Here is a 26,829-nt window from a genome sequence, read left to right on the forward strand (position 1 = left end):
AAAAACATGTAACTCTAGAAACACAAGATAAAAGACATCATATATGTTGACAGTATTCTTGTCAATTTGGCATCAGGTAAACTGTAATTTGTGTACAAACTTTACATTTGGATTTTGTCGCCTCACTACCAGCCTCTGTTGGTTAGCTGCTCTATTTTAGTGGCAGGAGACCATGGAAATGAGGCAAAGCCCTTTTAAAATTCAGATTTCTCGCTAAAGTAAGTGCTGTTTGGTGGATCAGATACACGAAGAATTAAACACAGACTTTTGTTCACTCCACAACACCAGTTTTTCTTCGTTTTCCACAGAACACTAGAACCAAGACATGTTAATGTTCTTGCACCTCCCCAGAGTCTTCTCGATGTTTACTGTTTGACTAGTTTGCTCCTTGTTTGGTGCTGGATAGAGCGCACTGATACCCCTTTTCCACCAAGTTAGCTCTGGTTCTTGAACTGGTTCCATTCAGGACTCTTGGAACCTATGGACTATCTAGTGAACCAGCCCATGTTTCCACCAGTTTGGATCAGAACCTTTGCATTTCTCACTCAACATCTCTATTGTTGCCTTCTCCATCCTCTCTTTCCAAATCTGTAGAATAGGACAAGCCCACTTATGTGGTCATGGTTCACACTTAAGGTCAAGGAAAACCTGCTTTTTTTTTGTACCAACTTTTCGGGCTCCAAATCAATTCATTTTTTGGTCGAAATGCTCTTAACGATTCAAACCTAGGTGCAGGAACAGGGACGGAAACCCTATTGGTTGTTGACAGTGATCACAAATTCAGAGCCAAGACGAAAAACTGACGATAATATTTCAGTCAGGACCACTTTAGTCAAAGGCAACTTTATTTCCATTTGCAATTTGATATTTAGTGATATGGCTCTGTTCTGGTACCTCTCTGCCCTTCCACGAGCCTATGTTGAAAGATGAAGGCGGAGAGAGCAAACCTCTCCGCCCTCCCTGCGCCTACAAAGAGTGCTTAAGGCAGAGAGAACACACCTCTCTGCCTTCAACATGCCTCTGTGGAAAGTCGAAGGCAGAGACAGCACACCTCCCTGCCCTTCCATGTGCCTACATGGAAGCCTAAAGGTTCATTCTCACTGCTGCAATGCGGAAATGCGGGACGGATTTGCGGAATATTCGTGCAGCGCTTTTCTGCGTTTAAACCACAGGCACGGTACGGACACAGTGCAGAATATCGCGTTGTTGTGTTCCAAGTCCACGCAGTGTAAACGGGTGTTGGTAAACATGGACAAGAGTAGCAGCAGCGAGCTAGCAAGCTAACGTTTAACAAACGTCAACATCAACTTTCTTTAGCACTTACCACTCTCACCACAGCCACCAAGCTGGACTGCCAGACGTTGTCCTTTAATTCATTGTTCATAAAATCATCCCGTCTTTTATCAAAAAGGACAGGATGCTGTGAAACGAGGTTTATCAACCTTTCTCGCATACTTTCCTGTCTGACAAGATTTTGGACTCTCCCGGGTTTGCGCGACGTCACTATAAACAAACAATTTCATTGGCCCAGCTGTCTAGTTCCACCAGCGAATTCCGCGGGGGTCAAAGTCTGGGCGGAAATTTTTTTCACCGCACGAAAGTTCCACTGCGGTGTGCAAACTTCCATAAGAACCGCGAGAATAATCCGTGCGGATAAGACCAGTCCAAGACAGCTCAAACTGAGTCTTATGAGCACCTTACACCAAACAGTTGAGATCATGGGAGTGCGCCACAACTCCAGCAAATTCCTTATCATTTTATTCCAACATTGTTAATTTGTCTGTGATAGTGAAATGGCTTGAAAGGTTGGTTCAAGTGGTCAAGTTGGTTGGTGTACGGCCGGCATCAGGCAACTGCCGAGTTCTTAATTTCCTATAATGAATCAAACAAATACTTGAGTGTGTGAAAGGTCTGGCTTCCATTCAATGGCCACCCAGCAACATGATATTTAGATAGGTTCTGGGTCAGAGCTCAATGAGCTGCAGAAAAAGAAAAAGCTCAGTTTCTCGCTCAAAATCACTTGAGCCGAGGGCAGCTGTCGGGGGGGAAATCAAAACCCCAAACTTCCAAATGAAGAACTGTCTGGCTCTTTAATAACCCACCGAGCCGTACACCAGGTCACTGTCTGTGTATTACTGCAGCTTATTCTGTTTCTGTATTCATTAACTCCCTCTGGATACAAGTGTGTGCCAAAAAGCCGAGTCTGTAAATTGTAATCGCTTTGTCCAGCTCATTACACAAATTCTGAAACCCAGCCTAATTAACTGAAGCATTTAGGTAAAACACAGAAAACAAAATATTATGCCATCTTCCACAATCTCCCCTTGTTGAATACGAACAAAACCGACCAAGGGGAAGACAGTAAATCATCTAAAAGCCTCTGCAACATCTAAACACAACACAACAGTCTTTGAAAATCGTCTTTGCGCTGTTTAAAGCGTGGGGTATTAGTAGCACTGAGATGCCCTGGGAGCCTCTGGTCTTTTTTGGTGTGTACTCGCATAAACAGCTGACTGTGTACAGTGTAAGGGGTCCCAAAGTGACAAAAATATCCACTAATTGGCCCCAGCTCTGACTGCGAGGTATTTATACCGAGGGCGCTCTCGGCTTATGTCTCTTCAAGAGAGTATAATTATCTGAACACAAAATGGAAAATGGAATTGATGGGGAGGAGGAGGCTTATGATCTAACGAGGGAGAAAGAGAGCATGAATGTCAAGTGGAAAATGCTGAGGAAATCAATTAGATGGACAAACAGCCCATTACAAGTGACAAATATAATGAGGAGATTATATGAAATAATGAACTAAGTCACCAGTTTGATTCAGAGCCATTTTGTTGGACGATAAAAATGAATAAAACCATCACAGTCCTCCTTACAGCCATCTAAGGTCATGATTTTATCACTTGTTGGTTTCCACTTCAGCAAAGATTCTGCACTGAAAACACTTTATTCTAATGTTCTTCCGGAGGTGACAGAGGGGACGTAAGAATAAACCGAGCCAGATATCAAAGAGAATTTGAGGCTGCAGCGGCAGCGTTTGATTTGGAGCAGAGCTTTCAGAGGTCTTTGCCAAACTACAAACTCCTAACTTTACACAGACATGACAGGTTAATGTTTAAGCACAATAAACAATGTCTACTACAGTTAGCACAAATCACTGCATGTCTCCAGGTAGTATTACACCTTTCCAATAAAAGTAAAAACAAAGAGGAAGAAAAGACGCTAAAGAGAACAGAACTGGTTTTAGTCTGACACCAGAAAAAACAGCCTTTTCATGTGTGTTTACTTTTATTACATTCTTCTTTTTGCCATCTCAGCCGCTCTGAAGGCTGCTGCTGCTGCAGGTGATGCACTGCTTCATCAGTGGCTTCAGCACTTTACATGTGAGGTGTCTGTGTTGTGCACGGGTGCAGATCAGAGCTCATGTTGGAGTGTTTTGGAAAGATGAATCATCTCAGTGGATCAATACACGCACAGCATGGAAGCTGTTCTGTAAATGTGTGTTTTTTAATCTTTTGTTCCTTCAGTTTTGAGCAATAATTGTAGGTGAGCCAGCTGGATGGTCTGAAGCTTCAAAATAAAACAATAATCTGTGAGGTCACATAAAGCTGGGCCGGCACTGCTGTTTGATGTTTGCAGACTGTACGATGACAACGCCGACTGAATCCCAGGCTATGATGTACAATGCAATAGCTCAACCAAAGATATGGCCACATTTCTTTCACGATGGTCATCTCTCATCTGGGACAGCCCAGAATCGCACAGTGTATACCGAGCTTAAGACGTCAACTCCATCAGATCTTACCTCTGAAATCCAGTATGTATTTTGCATTTTTCTGCAGGAGTCGGATGGGGGTGAGGTGTGTGGGAGGAAAAACACAAGAAATCAATGGATTATTAAGGACTGTAATTAGTTAATTACATTAAAGTTATATGTGTGAAAAGATTTCAAGTGATTCGGCAGCAGCAGCAGAGCTCAGAGCACTTCAGTTCCCCCACTTGAAACATAACCATCACTCACACTAACCCATTTTTTAATAACTTAGTATTTTTAAAATAGAATTTCAGAATCTAAATTATGTGTGCAGATAATTGCAGCCTATAAGCTGTGTGATGTGTTTGGGTGCAGAGGGTCAAAAGTTCGCCGCTCAGTGTGTGTTTGGGTAAATTAGGTCGGAACAGTGTGTGACTGGTGACTGGCTTTGAGGCATTTCGTTGGCTTCATGCTGTTTTCCTTCTTTATGCTTGTCTCAGTGTTTGTTCTCACTTGTTTTGTGATGATGCGATGTTTATGGCTTCTTTGTGTCTTTGTGACACGGCTTTCGGCAAATGTAATATTCTTGTACAGCTGTATGAACGGCTACAGCATCCAAAACTGTCTCCATCTACATTTTGCCTCCTTACATTTTTTTGTAATCAGTGCGATGGCAAAAAGCTGCAGTGTCTGTTGTTTTTTTTTCAGTCCCAGCCTGGATGATTACTGTGGTAAACGAGAATTACCGCCTCACAGTTGTAAGCCTCCACCAACCTGCCAAGTTCCTCTTACAGTTGATGTCAATGTCTGTCAAAACATGGATGTTTCACACACATCTTCAACCCGGCAGCACAGAAGATCTATACAATCATCACAGTTTTTAGGTGGACACCCAAGATTAGTGTCACCAATTCAGTATCTGACCAAATGTCTCCCCTTCTGTTCCTGAGATATGACGCTGAGTAATGGACAGGAAAGTGTTTTTACAGAACATTACGATGTCACAGATGCCACCAAATTCTAATCAGTTCATTCTTGAGTCTTGAGTTGACGTTTGTGCTGAATTTGAGGAAATTCTGTTAAGGCCTTCTTGAGATATCATGTTCACGAGGATGAGACAGATGCAGAACCCCAGTGACTTGACTACGGACTGCAAATATCAAGCCAGTTCCTCCTTGATGCAAAGTGGATGTTTGTGCCAAATTTGACTAAATTGCCTCAAGGGGTTCCTGAGATACCGCGTTTGCAAGAATGAGACAGACAAAGTCACAGTGACCTTGACCTTGGACCAACAAAATGTCATCAGTTTATCCTTGACTTGAAGTGGACTTTTGTGCCGACTTTGGAAATATTGCCTCAATGTGTTTTTGAGATATCCTGTTCAAAAGAATAAGACAGATGAGGTCACAGTGACCTTGACCCTGACCTTCGACCACCAAACTCTAATCAGTTCGTTGTTGAGTCCAAGTGGACATTGGCGCAAATGTGAGGAATTTCCCTTATGGTATCCTGGAGATATCGCATGCACAAGAATTAGACAGATGCAAGGTCACAGTGATCTTGACCTTCGACCATCAAATTCTAATCAGTTCATCCTTGACTTAAAGTGGACGTTTGTGCCAAATTTTAAAAATTTCCTCAATGTGTTCTTGAGATATCACGTTCACAAGAATAAGACAGATGAGGTCACACTGACTTTGACCTTTGACCACAGAATTCTAATCATTGTTGAGTCCAAGTGCATGTTTGTGCCAAATTTGGAGAAATTCCCTCAAGGTGTTTTTAAGCTATCACATAAATGAGACATAAGTAGATGCGGATGGATGGACAACCTAAAAACATAACAGCCAGACTTCCATCAGCTCAACCTTTGAACTCTCACCTTCTCGGTGTCGATGCCTTTGGACATGGACCAGGTGGAGACGATGTAGTCCATCACCCGCTCGCTCAGCCCCTTCGGAACCTGGTAAAGCTTCAGGAAGTCCCTGACGTTGTTGAGCATCTCGTGGTAGCGATTGGTGTTGGCGTACATCTGCTGGAAGATGGTGGTCACATTTCCAAAGATGGTGGCGTAGAGCAGAGCTACAGAGGAAGACAGAGGAGAGGGATGAGCACACACAAGCTATTTTCTTCTTTCTCTTTTTACTCCTTACTTCTTGGTTTCAACCTTTTTTCTCATTTCTTTCTTTATGTTGTCCTCATTAAAGCGTTTCATGAAAGTAATTATGTTGACAGCAACAGAACATCCCCTTACACTCTCTAACATTCTCTCTCACACGCAAACAAGCCCCATATCCTAAAATTGCCAATTGTAAAAGCATTTAATTGTGTTGCTGTGCTTTAAGTCTCCAGGGCTGCAGACCTGTTTGGAGGCTGATCAGCAGCATTTTGCATACCTTGGCCCAGTGTGACCCACCAGCCAGAGGAGCAGTCAGTCCTTGGTGGGCACATCAACTCTCACAACACACCTCCTTTTGGCAGCTTTTGGTCCCCTTTCCTTGTTTTACAGTATAACATCCATGCAACATCACTTAACCACTCCTAACACTACTGACTTAATAGATTCCTCCCATCTATTTGTTTGACGTGTTTCAAAATCACCATCACCAACCTCACCAGATTTGAAAAAAAAAAAAGCAATTTAAGTGCGTATAGAATCGGCATATTCTCACTTCTAACTGGGTGAATTAAGGGTTTATTTCAACCAAACCAGAGTTGATGATTTGACAAAAAGGCCTATCTCGGTAGGGATTATTTTCATAATGTTATCGGACACTTGGAGCACAACAATCTGAGGCAGTCAGTAGCAAAACAAGCACTTTACAGTAAGTGGACAAATTTCCAAAGTGGTGACATTGAAGCCTTTTCTGTGGCTGCCGGCTACAGTGATTTCATTCAGTACTTGACCAATTAAAAAAAAAAGTTGATCCCATTAATCATTTGGACATAAAATCATGGGAAAGGGTTGAAATACACCAAAGTTATCCTTTACCATGAGTTCTACTTCTTTGAGTCGTTCTAGTTCTGGAAATTTCAAAAGGTTTTACTCTCATCGTCCTTCTTCTCATCTTGTTCCCTTTATCCATGCATGAAAGCTCCAGAAATATTCCAGTTGGACCTTGTGCTGAGAATTACTGTTAATACTGACTACAAACACCCTTCTAAGTATTCCCAAACATCATTACAACCACCTGGAAACTCTGCAACTACCCAGGAACCAACAAAGCCCTTCCACTCACCAAAAATCTAACATCTAACAATGCCCAAACAACCCTTTAGCAACACCACTGCAAAAAAGATCAAACCCAGCCAGATTCTTTTCAAGCAGTAAACTTTAGACAATGTTTCTTTTTGTAGTTCACATTTACAAGTCACCTAAAAGATCAAGTTTCTTATGGTAATGATCTCAGGGTGCTTTCAGGCCTAGAGTTGTCTTGCTTTGGTCTGAATCAGGGACTAATTGTGTTACAAAGTTGTATAATTGCCTAGAGTTGGTTCGTGTTCTCACGGCAGCATTTACAAGAGGACCAGATAAAATGTGTTGCGCGAGAAAGCTGCTCTTGATTGGTCAGAATTTCCATGTGAGAAAAATCCAGGAAGTAAGCAAAACATTGAAGAAGAGTACACATGCAAGATAAATTTGACACTTTCTAATGTCAGAACAAAGCTGATTTTTCTGACCTTTCACAGTGCAAATAAAGGCATCAACCAATCAGTGGCGGATTTGTTGCAACTGTCAAGAATTTGCATTGCTGATGATGTGAATAGATTTGATGTGGAATATTTGTAGGTGAGTATTTGGCATTCTTGTGTCTTTTATTCTTCATGCCTCCTTGTGTAAATGCCCTGAGTCAGATCGGGGTAAGGAAAAGAAAAATCAGATGAGGAGGGAGACGGACATTGTAAAAAGGCAGCTGTGATTTAATTAACGCCTGATATGCAACAGCGATTACGACAGTGTGAAAAAGAAGAAAAGGGACGATTGCTAGAAAACAAACATGTATGACGTCTCCCGCAAGATGACAGGCTGTATTAATAGCAGCTTTCACTGCTGAGGAGGCTTTCAAGAGGAGGAAGAGGAGTGTTTTTTCCCCATTTTAGAACTTCAAGCCATTGTTACGGAGCCGTCAGCCTCCTCTGTACCCTGCTGCTACAGTTTCCATAGAGACCTCACTCGAAATAGTTCCCTCTTTTTTCCCCTTCGCTGCCTCCTCACAGCAAATAAAAATGACAAAAGAAAGAAGAGGAGAAATAATAAGTTTAAAGACTTTTGGGTTGAAAAATGGAGTGATCTGATCCAGCCACAAAATAAAAGCGGTGAGGAAGAGTGAAAGTACGGTACATGTGATTTGTCTGTTAAAGGAAAATGTTGGACAGACAATGTCTGAAAGTGACTGTGTGTTTGAGATAAAGTGCGAATATGTATATGTGAAAGGATAAAAAAGAAATTGATGGGGAAAAAAGAGAGAAAACCAAATAAAGAAAACCAGGAATGCAGTGCAAGCAAAAGAAAGTGTGTGTGTGTCAAATCTCACAGAGGCAATGAGTGTCAGAAATAAAAGAAACGAATACAAAGACACAAAGAGCGAGTGTTTGGATGAGAGACAAAAACAGAAAAAGGCAGAGACAGCCAAAGACAGAAAAGTGTGCCGTGTCGGTGGTGAGATAAACAGCGTTCCAGTTCAGTTCGTTCAAAGTCAGCAGCCTTTCCAGGACCTTCCAGGACCTTTCCAAGACCCTGTCAGCTGGGTAAATTAGGACTCAGACAACACTGCCGATCTGGAACTCAAAGCTCAGAGAGTCTCAGCTCTCACCTCCACCAAACACAGGACTCCTAATTGGGTGACTTGTTGGCACAGCGGTTGGCCAGCGTCACCTCAGTGCAGAGAACGACCAAGGTTTGACCCCCCTCCAAGTGTCTGTGTTGAGCTCAAACAACCTCTTTGTGTTTGCCAGGATTTGAAGTGGTTAGTTCAGTCTCTTTGGCAAATCATCCTCCAGTTCAGTTCATTTATCAGGTGAGAAGGAAGAAGAGACACCTGAAAATGTGACTTTCAGTCCTTTAAAAAGAGAAAGTTGGACTCCTAGTGTGAAGAGTGCGAAGACAGGCTGTGGAGAAGGATTGTTAGCAAACCAACTGAACTCAAAACTACTAATTAGCTAATTAGCACCATTTGTCGGCTGTAAATAAGGTCTGACCATGTGTACTTTGAAATGTCAAAGCAGCTTGAGACAGAGCTCCAAAGAAAACAAACTGAAAGACCCACCGTTACAGAAGCAGTGTGCAGGAGGAGTGTGTTATGAAAGCTTTATTGGCAGTTTAATGAATGTCCTGTAGATGCGGGTGTGGTTTTGGCAGGTGGTAAGACGCAGGGTCAGCACTGACGTCACACTTGTGGGTTGGTGGTATTGACTAATTAGCCACTATTTGCCACACCTAAAGGGAGAGGGCTGGAAAGGCTTTTGAGCTGAACGGATACACCATGAGGAAGATGCTAGAGGCAAGACATTCTGAAGACAAAAAGAGACAGAGGAAGTATTTGACACACCACCACGAATTATCCACATAAATACATCTTCACTCTGAACAACCACGAAGAAGAGCGAGCTGGCCGACTGGACCAGCACCTGAGGGGTGTCCAGGTCCGAGTGAACTGGTCGCAAGGAGCAAGAGCGGTGGCGGAGGACAGGTCACACTCACCCAGGGAAGTCCAGGTGCATGTCTCACGTCTAACGCAACACGTAGGGAAAGGCTTGCTAGGCTTAGCTAATGAGGTTTCACCAGCCTGGTTTAGCACAATAGCGTAAGAAGGTAAGGACTTCCTGCTGTACTCTCAGCAAACACATGCTAGGCCTTACCTCATGTTAATGATGTTTGAGTTCAGCGATTTCTCTCGACCCCTATTTGGCATTTCTACACTAATACTGCACAATGACGGCTAAATGTGTCTCTGCTGATTCAAGTAATTAACCTTGCTCACCTGACCTTGATTAACTTGTGTTTGGCCTGTGTGAGCCTGAATAAACCAGATTACAGGTAAACGTTTCCACAATCGCCTGAGCCAAAGAAATTTAAGAACTGGGTTGATCCTGCTCTTTTACGTCCACAACAGTTTGTACTTACTGTATCACAAGGTCTTCAAAACAGCTCTAGAGAAACCTAGTAAGTTGATTAAGTACAAATATTTTGTTAAACTACTATTTCAAAAGTCTTATCCAAAGTTTTTGACCTTCAGTAAGATCAGAACTGGTCAGTTTGTTTTTTCTTTCCCCGTCCTACCTCTCTGCTCTCTCCTGTCAAGTCCGCCCCAGCACCTTAATGTTAGTACATGCACTCCATAAGTCAAAAGGAAGGTAAACATGGGTGTGTTCGTAGATGGTCACTCCAATTGCCAGAGTGCTCTCTGGCACAAACTGGACTGTTCGCAAAGCATTGTTAGATTATATCATTGGTTATTCAGAGCACCACACTCCCAGAGCAGCAAAGCATACTCTTGACACTCTGAGGAGACGGATTGCTAAGCGCTGTGACGGTAACACTTTTTCAATTCATTAATTCATGTAGAAATAGAGTGTCCTACGTCTTTGAACAACATTCACACTCACTTTCACACCTACGGGCAATTCAGAGTCAACAGTTAACCTGCATGTCTTTGGACTGTGGGAGGACACTGGAGTGCCTGGAGAAAACCCATGCTAACACAGGTAGAACATGCAAAACTGTGCACAGATGGGCTCCTCCACCCTGGGTTTGAACCAGGAACTCTCTTGCTGTGAGGCGACAATGGTTACCACTGCGCCACTGCGCCATCCAGTTAATATTAAGAACTATTTCTCTATAGGGACCAATCCTATATGTATATCTCATATATGACAACATGAAACTTGTTTGTAAAGGTTTCTTAAAAAGGCATTAATCGTTCTAGAAATGAATTTGTCAATTTAAGTGAAATCGAAATGGTGATTTTTTTAGAGATGGCCTTGTAACCCTGATATTTGGCCTTTGAGCCCTTGAGAAAAACTGCTGTGTTGCAGGCCAAGTGGTCTTGCCCCTGAAATTACGAAACTCCAGGCCTGCCAACATCACTCTGCATCAGTCTATAAAAAACACTTATCTAGTCCCATGAGAAACTGTATGAGTTTAGAAGGTTCATTCAAAGTACTCAGGCTACAGTTTAAAGCTGTCATTTCAATACCATATTTGAAATCTGATATGTCCCCCCTGGGTCTATTTATTTAAATATGTCTCCGTTTTCCAGCTCTGGTGGCCGGGGAGAGACGGACTGCTTGGGGAGTGATGGTCAGGACGGGGAGCAAATGAAGAGCTTTATTTCCTCATATTTATTAGTTGATGGAGCAGCCTGGGGGAGGGAGGACCAGACGCTGTCAAAGCGAGGCGCTCATCAACCGGAGAGAGTCTTTGCAGAAAGTTTGTTTCTAAATTGACTGTGACACTGAAAAGGAAAATATATCAACGTGATCATTTGGTTGCATTTGGTCGGTCTGTTCTGGCCTCCTGACGCTGCACTCCCAGAGATCACCTGGAAGTCACACAGTGAGGGTAACATCTGATGTAACTTCTGTTTAATTACTATTTCCGGCATCAACTCTTTGTCAACGTGTCAATTTTTCTACCCCAGGAAAGTGTAATTATCTATTTTGGAGTACATAACTATATTTGGAAACTATCTTTGTTTGATGATAATTCTGATCCTGACGTCACCAGATGAGGAAACCGTTTCTTTTTTGGTGAAACAGAAAGACTAATCTGACATCGGTCTCTTTGATCCGTCTCAGCTTCTCTTTCAGGTGATGTAAAAGATCTCAATAAATGATATTTCACCTCAGTTCCCCTCACTATTCCCCTGTCATTACTTTCAAACTTTTTAAGGGCAAATTGTCAAAACGGGACTGGTGACGAAATCAAAACTACACATGTACAAAGCAACTTCAAAAACTGGTGACGGGGTCAAACAAAGCACAAGCATTTAAACTCTCAGACTGATTTCTGAACAGTGTTGCTTTTTGGGTAAGAAATCAGTAGAGAACAGAAGTCGCCTTCTTCTATGTCATGTATATTTTCCTTTTGCGGGTTTCGGACAATCTGCCCGAGGAGTTTAGGATGATTTGTCAGAGCGAATGAGTGTGTGGGACAGAAATCTGTCAGTCCAGGAGGAGAGCAGGAGACATAGTGTCACCGCCCGAAGCCCAGACACCCAGAAAATATCAATCACAACACTCCTACATGAAGAGACAGCCAGCACACGCACAAAGACTCACATACAGTACAGTACTACTCACACACACACTCTCATATATATATATATCTATAAGCACGGAGGCACAAGCACAAAGACGGTCTCTAGTCCACATAATTTCAGTCTGAACTGGTTGACATTATCTAATGCCGGTCTTACACCAAACTACTTTCCTAGCTATTTCACTGTTGCAGACAAATTTCTAATGTCAGAATAAAATTACAAGAGTTCTGCTCGAGTTGTGAAGTGCTCCTGTGATCTCGTCAATTTGGTGTAAGGTGGTCGTAGAAGTCAGTTCAAGCTGTCTTAAATCAGTCTCTTTCTCGTCTTCACGTCCCAATAAAATCAAAGGTATTTAATACTACCATAAGTTTTTAAGTCTTGGCTCGTGCAAAGTGAAGTTCAATGACATGAACAAAGTCAATGACTAATGGCTGCGCTCTCTCCAGCACCAAACAGGAAGCAGCAAACCTGATAGAGAGTATACATGGAGGGGACTGCGGGGAGGCGCCAGAATGTGGCTCTCTAAATGGACTCAAAGTGGTGATTCAGCATTTGCACATATATGAACACTCCACTTCAGAGGAAACTGTTGCTTGTTCACATCCAAGTTTGGGTCCAAAATGTTCAGGATATTTCTGCTAGTCAAGACAGGTGTCTGATGTGCTGCTGCTGATGTTGCAAGAGAACTAGACTAAACAAGTACAGTAAAGACTAATTAATGAATTAGTTCATGATGAATTTGGAATTGCATCTCTGCTTTTTGCAGATGATGTGGTTCTGTTGGCTTCATCACACTGTGACCTCCAGCAGGCACTGGGGCAGTTTGCAGCCATGTGTGAAACAGTCAGTATGAGACACAGCACCTACAAATCTGAGGCCATGGTTCTCTGCCGGAAAACGGTGGATTGGCCCCTCTGGGTTGGAGGAGAGTTACTGCCCGAAGCAAGGGAGTTCATGCATCTCGGTGTCTTGTTCACAAGTGAGGGTAGAATGGAGTATGAGATGGATCTGCGGTTTGATTTACTGGTTCATTTACTGGTTGGGCTCAACCACCCCACAGAGGGTAAGGACATTCTGAGGGAGCTCAGAGTAGAGCCGCTGCTCTTTTGCATCGAAAGGGGTCAGTTGAGGTGGTTCGGGCATCTGATCAGGATGCCTCCTGGGCACCTCTATGTGCAACTGGTGGGAGACTCTGGGGCGGACCTGATGCCTCGGTTTTCCCCAGGAGGAGTTGGAAAGCGTTGCTGGGGAGAGGGATGTCTGAAATACTTTGCTCAGCCTGCTGCCCCTGCAACCCAATTTCAGATAAGCAACTGAAAATGGATGGATGAAATTAAACAGTAGCTGGAGTCCTGAGGGTGTTAAATACACACATACATGTACTGCTTCTTACATCTAACATAGATATATGAAGATTACTTCCTCGACTGTTCAAACTGATCAGACGCTCATGTACATTTATAGTAGTTCAGCTTTTGAGCTCATTCTTAAATCACATGTCCATCACAGAATCTTGTGATTTGTCTACTTTGCATTCACATCACAAACAAAACAAACCAGAGCTCAGCTAGAAGGAGACCAGTAAAACGTAATCACCCTGTGATAATCTTTGATTTTAGATTTGTTTTAAAGAAGGAGCTGCACACGTGAAAGCTTTTTTTTTTTTGCCAGCCTCTCTCTGTAGATAAAAACCTGAGCACACCTCTGTTACGCAAACAAACTAAAATAGCAACACAAAGTGAAAACAAAGCAGCCGTGGCCTTCAGAGGAGCCACCTCCATCACGAGCCATTGAGCCCAGTCCATTTGCTGCTCAGTGAGCCAAGTCGGCGTCCAGGCTGCATCACAACACATTACACACTGACAGGACACTGCGCTCCGCCAGCCAAACACTGAGAGAGCCAGTCAGCCGTATCACAGTCCAAACACCCCAAAAAAAAACAACCTACTGTATAAATCTGTTTTGACAAGCAGTAATTGTGCATCAAGAGCTCTCTGGGTGAGTAAAACATTCTGCCTGATTGTCTCCACATAAATATTGACTGAAAAATCTGCAGAGGCATCCCGCCGTTAGTCACACACCCCGCTCCCTCAAGCTATACAATCATTTCTGTAATTATGACTCTCACTATGGTTCTCGTATCACTGTTTTCTTAAACATTGCATTGTTTACTTCTCATTAGGTCAACTTAATAGACTACGCATCGCCGTGCAAAAATGATAATGGGTTTTGGAGTGAGTGGGCTGGGCTGCACGTGGGGGGTTGATGTGAGATAAATGTCGGCACCCACTTAACACCCAAACACCTGTAAGTCATGTTACACTCCAGACATCAGGGAGGTTTAACATGTACGGCTTGTATCAGGGGAAAAGATCTGCCAGAGAAGAAAAACTCAAATACTTGACTGAAAGTGTAACTTTAGATAAAAATATAACTTTCTTCCTTTTTTAAATGACATGTTAAATTTATCAGCTGTAACATCCACCAAGGCTCAGTCCATTCACTACAGCCTTAGGGCCTTTACACACTGGAGGTGTTTCTTCGTGCGATTAATTCACACTCCAACACGTTTTTCGAGGATCAGAATGAGGTTAGAAAGGTGATTTAAGTGACTTTTTTTTTTCTTTCAATGATTTTTTTTTGGGCATTTTTGCCTTTATAGATAGGACAGCTAAGCGTGAAGGGGGGAGAGAGAGGGGTAACGACATGCAGCAAAGGGCCACAGGCTGGAGTCGAACCTGGGCCGCTGCAGCAACAGCCTTGTACATGGGGCGCCTGCTCTATCCACTAAGCCACCGACGCCCTGATTTAAGTGACTTTGACTGTGGCATGGCAGAGACTGAGATGCAACTGCTAGACAGAGCCATAATCTGTTTGGAAACCAAGGAAACCCAAGGAAAACAAACACACATATTTAGTTAAAAAATGTCAGTCAACATCACATAATGTGTGTTTTTTAATCTTGGCGGAAGGATTTTTCGGTAAAAGTCAAAACAACAAAGATATGATGGGTTAAAGTGTCATTTGCCGTGCCCACTCCATTGACTCCAATAGAACTGACAACAAAGTCTGTCTCCTCAAACACTGTCACTGTCGTTGCGACCGTTCCGTCTTTATAGTCCTGTCATCACTGTGAGGTTGCCAGGCTGCCATCTGAGACGCCTTTCTTTATGCTAAGTCATGCTAAAGAGCTGCAGCTTTATATTTAGTGTACAGACATTAGAATGATATACATCTTCTCATCCAGCTCTTAGTAAGACAGAGAATAAGTATTTCCCAAAATGATGAACTGTTCCTTTAAAACACTGATTCCCAACTGGTCCGGCTACAGGGTCCAGGATTCTCCTTAATCATTAGTTAAAGGTCCACACAGTTCAATACATTCAGCATCATACTTGCGTTTGGCCATGTCGTCAAGCTAATTTGCTGTCTCTCTCAAGTAGCTGTCAGTTAGTCACTCACTCTACAGCAGGAAACAATACTTCAAAATAAAAGCTCTGTGCCCAAAATTTGCAGTACTTCAAAATAAAGTGTGTTTTTTCACTTGTCACTTGTGGTCCATTCAGACTGGACTGTTGGGAACCACTGCTTTAAAAGACGCAACAGTAAAGTGACACCAATTCCAGTAATGAAAATTGTCAATATCATGTTTTTAAGAGGAGGAAATTAACGAAGGACATGAAAAGACGGAATAAAAGAAAAAAGATGTGGGGGCCGTTTGTGATTTGGGGCTGTATAAATACAGCACAATTGACTTGACCTGACCAGACATCTTGAGTATGTGCGGATGGGCATGTTAATGTTGGCAGGAGGGCAGGGGATGAATTATTTTTCTTTTTCATGTGTATTTAAATTGGTATTTATGTCTTATCTTATTCTGTCTATATTTGAAGTGTTAGTTTATGTTAGCAGGAATTTAGCCTGTGTACTGCGAATGCTCGCCTCCCCACATGCAAATGTTCCACCAAAACAAGTTACCTCCCAACAATATTTTTGCTGGAGCACCGGTCCTGAGCTCAGTGCCGCCCAAGACGACTGTGATTGCTTCAAAGAAATACAACCAACCCAGAGTGTTTTTTCCCTGAGTGTGTAATTATGATGGGTTTAGCCAGACCACTCTCCAGCGCTGGCACAGTGTGAGATAGGTCTGGCTCTGCGAGACTGAATTCACAATAAAGGAAAGTCATTTAAATGCTTTTGAAACATTGTTCACTTGTAACATAAACTCACTTTTAAACCAAAATGACCCCAGCATGAAACATTATTTGACTTCCAAATCTATGCTTACTGGGTAAAAAAACAATAAGAGACAGAAGGAGAAAAGGAAGGAGAGAATGACAGATGCAGCAAGCTTTTCTATGATCATATCTTTAACTGAATGTAAAGTAACTGCAGAATAACTACACACTACAGCTGCCACATACATGTTGCAAAGTCATACAATGACGTTGAGGAGAATGTTTCAAAAAAGGAAATGCTTGTCACTCTGGGAGAGTAAAAAGATATGTACAGAGACATCAGTGATGCTGATGACAAACACTTGAGGCTCAGAGATGAATCAGCACCTTCAGTCTTTTAATTACACTCATGAATCTTGATTAGAATAATAAGTTGGGGACAGTCGAGAGCGTAGCAGGAAGGGACTTTACTGAATGGGGGCACGGTGCTTATTTGGGAGCATGTGTTTTGTTTTGTAGAAGATCCTTCACTCATTTAAACTTTGTCTATTTGCAAATAAGTCGTAGGCTTCGAGCTGTGTTCAGGACCTTATTCTTTAAAAAGTTTCATCCAGAAAGAAGCTTTTTCGATGAACAATTCAGTTCAACAATTTTATCAAATCTCGCCTTTGACTAACTGCTGTGCTGAGTGGAGATGTCAACGTTTAACCTTTTATCGAGTGCAGAGAATGTTTCTGACCGGTTACGCATGTCGGTCTGTGAGTATGGGTCTGGCGGAGCAAGCTAGTGCGACTGGGTAGTAACGCCGTCCCAAGCCAGCGGTGTTACTGTGAAAACATTGCGCCCACCTCTCCTCCCAGGCAGTGTTAATTTTCGTAGATGAAAACTATGACGAAAATTTTTCATCAACCACCTTTTTTCCATGACGAAAACAAGACGATGACGAGCTAAAAATAGATCTTGATGCTATAAACAGACGAAATCTATGTTTCATTTTCATTAACGAAGACAAAACAGCCATGCTTGTAATTATCGTCAAATGCTGCATGAGCCACAGGCTGGTAAACTCCAGTAAATAGTCTGCACCAGGAAGTTTCACTAGCCAGCACAAACACTCACAGCAGAGCAGCATCAGCCGTTGGTGCGAGTTGTGAGCTGTAATTCAGCAGGAAATAATCAGCCGTGTGTGTGTGACTGTAGATGGTGGAGCTGCTGAATGGATTTGTGGAGTTTTTAGTTGCAGGCGGCTGTTAGCAGCTCTGCTTGTTAGCAGCTGAACGGCAGCCGAGTAAGGAGCCACCAGCCGCCGGACTTAACAACTAATCTCAGAGGACTTGTACCAAAGCTGCACCGTGTAGGAAAGGTTTATGGATTGATGGTGTTTGACAGGCAGGTAGGAGGCTCAGTTATCTGTAAGTTAACAGTATGAACTCAGATAAGTTTTCTCTGACAGAGATGAAAGTTTAGTTTTAATCATCAACTCTTTGAGAGGACACGAGTTTAATTAGTGTACAATGAACCTGGGGACAAATCCTATTTGTCTCTGATTAGTTATTTGTGGTGTCAAAGTTTTTGCGAGCATAAAAAGAGAGATGTTGAGCTTGTTTTCGTCAATGTTTTTGACGACTAAGGCCTTGTGTACACGGATACCGATACAAATCCCGTATAAAAAAAAATCTGGATTTACACGATCAGTTGTGAAAACGATATCCCTGTTTACATGAAAATGCAAAAACGGCAGATTTTTGCTGCAATTAGCATGCCAGGCCAGTAGGTGGCGATATGCCATATGTCAAACACCATAGAAGAACGTTCTGCGCATGCACAGTGATTTGTTTTCCTCTTGGCGCTAGTGATATAAACAATGATAAACTACATTTTATACATTTATAGTTAGCTGCTATGCAATTACTAATATTGGGCACAGCAGACGTCTTCGTGCGCTGATGTAGCGGTGATGTTGATGCAGCAGTGCTAAGTTCATTTGTAAGCTCGTAAGTAGCCCCAAAAGTGCTAACACAACGTAAACAACCCGGCATATATCCGCCGTTGTTGTTGTGGTTCCCGGGTGCGTAATGGGCATGCGCGAACTGGGTTGCAACATCATGGTTTTCCAAAATCTCCATCTATCCTGTTTACACTTGTCCGTAGAAACGAATATTTTTTAAAACTTTCACTTTGGAAGCTGTTTTTGAAAATCTCAGTTTTTGTCGAGAAAAATGCCAGTTGTGTAAATGATAGGTGCAAACGCAAAGATAAACACCCGTTTTCAGAAATATATGGAACCGTATAAGCAGGCCCTAATAACTATAAAGGATAAAAATGACAAAAATGTGACTCAAACTAATAAGCATTTTCATCTCAAGACTAAATCGAAAACAGGTGTCAAAATAAACACTGCTCCCACGTCAATCCGATGAGTGAGCGGCTCAATTTTGAGCTGTGAACGCACTTTAGAGTTACCTCTGTTAGCACCGTTAGCAGTGTCAACACAGCTCGTAGTGCTAACACAATTAACAATGCTAAAGGGGTTTTGCTGCTCAAAATAAAGCCGCTTCTGGGATACCAGAGGGTGGCCACCATGTTTCCGCAACAACGTCGTGCTGCTAATGAGCAGCGCTGCTAACTAGCTCCCACCCAATCGAGGTAGTGAGCAGTGTAGAGCGACCAAGGCTAGCTAATTAGTGGAGATCAAAGAGTGGGCACTGTGTTTTCACATGTTAAGGCTGCCAGCTATCTGTCTACCAGCAAAGCCAACAAAATATAAAATAAAAGGTGAGATATTTACATCGTAAAACATTTAATTTTCATCAACTAAATGGATAGTGCTTCAAAATGTGGTGCTAAAGCTCACTGAGTTAAGCACCAGATTGCAGGGAGAGGCATTTTGTATTTCATTCATATGTCATTTTATCATGTCAAGCAAAATGTTACGAGGGGCCTTTTCCTTGTATTTCTTTGTAAGGTTGTCTGATAATTGGCCGCAGCAGTTGTGTGTACATCCATTAAAATCTGTGTAGGTCAGGTGCTAGATACACAGATCAATGCCATGAAGAATAGCCACATTATACACGGAGGAATTAAAGCTCTCATGTCCTCCTCGGGCATTCTGTTTGGTTTAAATGTCGCCAGTAAAGCCAGTTTCTCCAGCGAGCTTTGACTCCAGTGTGCAGATGACTTTCTACTTTTCACAGAGCTGATATTAAAACTCATCTTGGACAAAATGAAAAAAAGATAAAACAGAAACACTGATCAAATTCATTCAAATGGTCTTACTTACTTGCTTACTGGTATGGCATTTTTCCCAGTTTTTGTAATCTGGTTTTCATAAGCTAACGATGAATGACAGCGAGAGGCTTTTCTGAAGGTATGAATAGAAACTGGTTCCTACAGCTCTGCCAACTGTGTGCAGACAAACCAGGAATAATGAGAGCGAGACGGGTAACCTTGATTATCAGCACAAACTTGGGGGGAAAAGAAGGGATTATCCTTTCAATTATTCCACTGTTTCCCTGAGTTTAAATCCCTCGGAATAAGAACATATCAAACACACAAACAATAAGAACTAATGAATTCTTTTCTTGTTTTCATTGTTTGTGCACAAATGTTTTTCATCTCATGTTTTGAAGTCAGGAGGATGGAGTGTTGCAGTTTCACTAATGGAACCCGAATTAAAACAGCACAAATAAGCCAGCTCTGAGGTTTCACCGCTGACGGTAACAAGGCCTTCAGGGGCCGAGCGGGGCCTCCCTAAGGACCAGGGGCCGGGCCTCTGCAGGAGTAATGAAGCCATGGAGGACCTCTCATACTGAACCAGTGCCTGGTAAACATCGGGATGGTTTTCATGAGGAGGGACAAGTGAGGCAGAGCTGGGGACAGATTAACCTCTGAGCTGGTTGTGCTCACTGCTGTACTGTTGTTGACAGTTAAATATCAGTCAATATGTGGGGAAAGCGATGCTGTTGTATGGTAGTGTGTGTCGGGTCAGAAGGTCATGTTCGGATATGGACAGATGAAATGAGGAACAGCGTGGAGAACAGGTTTAGCCCGCAGCAGATTTAAAAGGTCACCTAATCCAATTTAAAGGAGACCTATGATGCTCATGTTAAGGTTCATACTTGTATTTTGGGTTTCTACCAAACATGTTTACATACTTTAACACTTGTATTCACCCTCTGTCTACAGACCCGTTTAGGGCAAACGTCACAGTGACGTCAGTTTATTAGCTGGAGGTAAAACACGCCTCTCCCCCACAGGGCTGTAGGCTACATTGGAGCCTTAAAATGTGGTCTTGTTGTGTTATTGGGAGCCAGAATAGAAGGAGTCATGGCTCAAAACTTAAAAAAACAAAAAAAACAAAGACAACTATGGTTAAATGTGATAAGATGAAAGGACTGGACGGAGGCGATCATCAGAAATGCTGGGTCCAACAAACCCCAACTTTCACCCGGTAGATGGTGGGGTTAATAAATGTTTGCGCGCCATAAGATTATAAAGCCAAACCCTGTTCTTTTCTTCCTAAACCCAACCACGTCCATTTGTTGATTTGAAAAGTCAATTTGTAGTGTTATACTGACGCAGTGCATTTATTTTGGAAGAAACTGCATGTAAACGTTAAATTTCTTGTGAAAACAGAAGTGTATTTTGAAAGAAGATAATGCAGGTAACAGGCAGAACTTGTCACAGTGTCCCAGAACGTCAACAACCAACACACCCAGGGTACCTTGCACGTCGTTATCTAGACGTGCAATGTCCATGAGTTCGGAGTGAGAATGTGTTGTTTAACCAAATATTTCACAAAACTGGCTACACACCCAACAGGCTGACCTCCTCTCTTATTTGTCGCCATGAATTATTGGTCCTGTTTTGGTCTCTGTACTGCACCATGCACATATCCCACAAGACTGGATAATGAAAAACACTTAAAATGAACTTTTCTGCTGTCTCTGCTGGGATGTTTTATCTATCTGTAGAGATGCATTTCTTTGTGTTAGACAATAGGGGTGTACGCCATATACTACACGGAAATACAGACACAAAAGTCCTCTGTGGAAGCAAGGCTTAAGGGCCAGCAGCGTGAGGAAAAGTGCTTTTTTGTCCTTCTAATTCACACATCTTTTCTTCATGACCTGCTGCCTTATACCAACAGTGTGTGTTACTGTAAAGAGTTGCTGCTCTTTGATTAGTCCTTGATGGTTCGTCAGTCAGAGGCTCCCAGTCTGCCCTGTACAGGGCGTTGGCATCAGATGACACCTGCAGCAGACATTGATTGACCTTCCAGCTCCTGGTTTCGTCTGACTTTCGCTCAGGGAGGATTCGAGGTTGCACTGACACCAGGTAGCAGACATGTCGAGGGATCTAACATCTGACAGCATTATTCACACTCTCTGCTCCATGAAGTGACTTTTTAACTGCGGTGACTTGGTTCAGCAGGCGAGACAGGTACAGAGCGACGATTAGAGCTCACATGCTCTGGGACTCGTGGTAATCACAGCTTGGCCCCATTTTCCGTGCACTGTCAGCAATTATACTTGAGGAGGACCGATCTATCATGCCTGGCACCTGCTTGATTCAATTATCCCCATGCTACCCGTCTGACTGTGGGCTCCTCACTTTCTGCTCCGACATAAATCACACGAGCAGAAATTAAAAAATTATAATAAAAATAGCGGTGATTGCCTCCTTTAGAGGCTTTTCACTGTGGGAACGATTGGGAGATTGGGTTCATAAATGAATGAGCGGGGAAGAGATTCACCGTAAGGATGATTACAACTGGCGATAATTATGGAAATGGGGTGTGAATCACTACACACACCCAAACCCTCGGGTGATTTACACAGCACACGTAAAATAGATGAAACTGATATTAATTATTTATGGCTGAGCTCTTGTGTAAGAGTGAAATTCATCGCTGGTAATGTTTTTTTTTTTTTTACAAAAGTGTCACTAACAGCATGCTGGCAACTCAGCACACTTTCAAACACGTGCCAATGAATGTGCTTTAATGTTCAGGCATTCACACTTACTGTATATCCACAGGCACTCACAGTCACACATGCAGATACACTAATCCATATATGGACACATACTGTGCACTAATCTGTAAATACGCTCCAATAAAAAGACAGCAGCACCCTCAGATACACAAACAGCCCTACACAGGCCGACACAAACAAACGAGTGACAAATTAAAAGAAGAAAAACAACAGTAAGGTCTTAGCAGGGTGTTAATCCACTACAAGCCTCCAGACCAGATTCAATGCGCCTTCGCACTTATTCTCTAAACCTCTGAAACTCTACAGAAGGTATGAACACTAGTCCTTCAAAAGATATTCATCATTTGGTGTAGTGATAATGTTTCAGTCAGTCCAAGGCCCAATCCCAATACAACCAATGCCCCAACCACTAATGCTGTACTCAAATGGAATCAGGAAGACGGTTGACGGAGAATAACAGCAACCATAATGATAGACAGTTAAAATACTTTAACCTCTGCGATTCACCTTGACAGAATTTACAACCAGATGTTACATAGCTTCCACACACAAGGAGAAAACACGCAAGCATTCTGGACAACTGACCTTTCACTAAGTCCCGCCCCTTTGCGATGGTCCAACAAGCCATAAATATCATATACAGTAGATACCTCATTAACGGCTTCGGCCCGTTTCAGCGATGCGTCAACGTTGCCGCCATCTTGGGGAGGCCACTGCCGGCTGGCTAGTACTGTTGTGTATGGTAATAAGTCTTCAGCAAACTTGGCGTGCTCACTCAAAAGTCTCAAAGTGTAATTGGGTGCCAGTCCAAAAAATTACAGCAAAGCAGAAAAACCAGACAACACTCACTAATAAGTATAATTCTTTTTAATATAGTGGATTGAACAGCAGCAGTCGAACGGACGTGTTTCATCTCATAGCCGTCCTCAGAGTTAGGAAATGGCCACTTTAGAATGAAAATACAGACAGCTACACTTGAAATGCACGGAACCCACATTTTGAAAATGTAAAAAAAAAAAACTCCGCTAATGCGTTTCAAAAACGTCAGAAAAAAAAAAACTCCGCTAATGCGTTTCAAAAACGTCAGAACGGCTTGTCTGTCGTAATCCAAGTGCCCTGAAGCCACGGCATTCAAAATTGACTTGAAAAAACATAATTTACTCCACTTTTATAGCATCATTTCTCATTGAGGTCAGTTAGCCTGCCCCGCAGGCTGCTGTGTTTACATGGCAACTCGCGCGAGACTCGAGAACTAGCACCACCTCTAGCCATCAGCTAGTCTCGTGCGAGTTGCCATGTAAACACAGCACTCCTAGCTGTTATCCTCTGATACCCCGAACGAGTTTTGTGGATTAAAAACTACACTGGACTTCTTGTCGGCATGAGGGTCAGTAAGTACTGTCTGTATTTTCATTCTAAAGTGGCCATTTCCTAATGCTGAGGACGGCTATGAGCTGAAACACGTCCTTTCGACTGCTGCTGTTCAATCCACTATATTTAAAAGAATTATACTTATTAGTGAGTTCTGTCGGGTTTTTCTGTTTTGCTGTAATTTTATGGACTGGCACCCAATTACACTTTGAGACCTTTGAGTGAGCACGCCGAGTTTGCTGAAGACTTATCTCCATACACAACAGTACTAGCCAGCCGGCAGTGGCCTCCCCAAGATGGCGGCGACGTTGACGCACAGTAGCCACAGGAATGAGTCATCTATGATCTATGCAACAAGCTGTCGCAGTAAGCATGGAGCCCACACTGTAACTAACTGCACTCCCTGAAGAAATATCATGTTTTTGGAAAAATAAAAGAGTGATTCCAGAGAGAAGCAGACAGAGGGGTCTACAGTCTGTGTTTGANCTCTCCAGGTAACGAGTATCATTAATACACGACGTGCCCCAGGCACAACATTTAGCTCCACATCCACAAAACCAGCCTGGAAATGAAGGAAATCTGAAACGACTGCATTAGAGTCAATGGAGCACAGCTGTGTTGTTGTCGGACCCTGATCTGAGCCGCCCCGATGCTACGTTATGATTGGCCAGGCTGTGTCCGGGGGCGGGGCTTAGCGAAGGGTCAATTAGTTTAAGTTTCAAAATTGCAACAGGCATCGTATTATCTTTGTTTAATGTCATCTTAATGTATAATGGTCCTTTTTCGTAGCAAGTATAACAAAAAAAATGCTAGTAGTGTGCTGATGTCTCAGTAGCTAGCTAGCTGGCTAGTTATGTACCTAGCTAGCTAACGTTAACTGCTTTGCACATCACAGTCCTGCATTTTGACATATTTCCATGTTGCATCCCCCATTCTTTGATGGAATATGCCCAAAATGTAACGTAAGTCCAGTACTTGAGTTGCTGCATTTGTTACAGCTCCTCTAATATCAGTTCAGACTGGCAGGGTAAGAGCACGGGTTGCCAACGTTAGCTTACAGAGCTACAGTGCACCGATAGTGGCCTGGAAATGAAGCAACGTTCTTTTATATTCGATGACTTGTCTAATCGTTTGATAGTGTGGGAATGATGCTTTTCTATCGCAATCAGTTAAATGGCAAATGTCATTGTGATAACACCATTATTGCCACTGTTGCGTCTGCTCACGAAAAATGACATCCAAACTACTGTTGACGTATTACGGTCTTGTCCCATTTCACAGGGGAAGATTTCAACCACTACCCGTGTAACTCTGATCCTAAGGGCAGAAGGCCACTTCAAAATGAGGGGTAGGCTTAAAAATAAAAAAGGGAATCAGCCTAAATTCTCCCACAGGTGTTCAACTTGAGATCTGGAGACTGTGCAGGCCATGGTATATGATTCAAATCGTTTTAATTCTCCATTATCTTAAAACCAAACCTGTGGGCATTGTCATTCTGGAGAAGACTCCTACCATCCTGGGATAAAGACGATCACTCAAAATAACTTTGTATTGATTTGCAGCAGAGCTATGGTCTATGCCCGTATTCAGCCAGACAACAGCAGCCAGCTCATTCATTTCAATGAGGCCACTGCATTGGCCAGCGTCATCCAGCAAGACACTGGGTTGGACAATCAAACACATGCAAGTGCACATTCCTGGTATGGTAACAGTGTTTCCCAAACAACAAAGGATAAGAAGGTTGTCACCATGATAAGTTTCCAGCATTGTAAAATCTCATGCCTTGTTTCACCCAAACTGAACTTCCTACATCACTTTCCATCGTCTTACTGGTACCTGAGACAACACAACCCTTCTTGCATAGTTTAATACAGTGCCGTTTTCATGGGAGAAATGGATCAAAACGAAGCCGGATTATCAACCCCTGTAGCATAAACGCACCACCACACCCACTCAGGGTGCATTCACTGAATCCATAAAGATGATGAAGGCTGCCTCATCTGACCATATAACTTTTCCCCTCATCTCAGTGCCTTTGGTTTTTGCACCACTGAACTATCAAATATGCTTTTATCTTTGTAATGAGCTCTTTGTACACCGCAAACCTGGGAGCCCGACACACTGTAGTGGCCAACGGACCGTTCTTGCTGACAGTGTGATCATTGGCTGCCATCTCCGATTCTATATCCGTTTTGTCTTCATTGACGTCATTTTCAGCTGAGACAGAAGCAGTGGGAGTGGTTCAGGCTAACGTGTGTGATGTACACTGAAGAAATATGCCACTGAAGAAGCTGTTATATCTGTAAGGTGACTTACAGCAGCTGTATCCATCTCACCAACTCTTGTTGCCAGGAACACGGCATGGCCATTTTTTTGATCTAACAAAGCTCTGGTCGGCTCTGGTGATTTTCCAACAAGGGAAACAGCTTTCAAGGAGCAGTACACAAGAATCAGACTCTGGTGCACATTCCGGGATGCCACTGTCGACATCACTGATAACATCCGTAATTTCACTGAAGCTGCAGTGGAACTAACTTGTAAAACAACAGAAGCAGCTGTACCTAAAACAACAGTTAAATCATTCTACAACCAGATACCATGGATCACCAGAACCATCTAAGATGCCATAAACACATGCACTGCAGCCTTCAGATTAGGGCTGCGGTGTGGAAACATGGACAGTCATAAAAGAGCAGCCTACAATGTAAGAAGAGGAGAAAAAAGGACTGAATTACAATGCACAAGTTGAAGGTGCTAACAAGATCGAATTTCACTGGAGTTCTACCTTTTGATTTGCAGGAAAAATTGGCGACGTGGGTAGCAATGCAGAGGTGTGAAACCAGCCTGGATCACATCCTGTATTGAGCTGCCCTTTTGATTTTATTTATGCTGCGTATCGTACTACTTTACAAAAATCATGACCATCAATTTTTACGGTTTGACCGAAATTTCAGTACCTCTTTTTCTGAGCTAAAGAAGACGTCACTTCAGTCATTCTTACTACACCGTAAAATCCAATGAGTCCATGACACAAAATTTTAACGTAGAGTCGACACAAATGCCTCGGATTGTCATATCGACGAAAAACTTCATGTTCACTTGAGACCGTAAGTGCTATATCATAGGCAACTGGTCTTGCTTGCGTTTCTTGAAGACGTTTCGCCTCTCATCCAAGAAGCTTCTTCGGTTCTAAATGACGGGTACGAACTTGCAGGCTATAAACCCATTGCAGAGTCGTAGGGGTCACGTGAGCTCTTAGTTTCAGA

At 42.7% G+C, this 26,829-nt stretch overlaps 1 protein-coding gene across 1 annotated transcript in view; it reads right to left on the reverse strand.

The window, feature by feature from the left end:
- The window catches only part of LOC126401138 (potassium voltage-gated channel subfamily H member 5), a 157,933-nt gene that overhangs the window by 8,822 nt on the left and 122,282 nt on the right, over positions 1–26,829 (reverse strand). The window contains exon 9 of the mRNA XM_050062240.1: positions 5,640–5,839. Coding sequence (XP_049918197.1) covers positions 5,640–5,839 — 200 coding nt within the window. The remainder of the gene's footprint in view (positions 1–5,639; positions 5,840–26,829) is intronic.

Source organism: Epinephelus moara, chromosome 14 (genome assembly GCF_006386435.1).
Source record: "Epinephelus moara isolate mb chromosome 14, YSFRI_EMoa_1.0, whole genome shotgun sequence".
Classification (NCBI taxonomy): Eukaryota; Metazoa; Chordata; class Actinopteri; order Perciformes; family Serranidae; genus Epinephelus; species Epinephelus moara.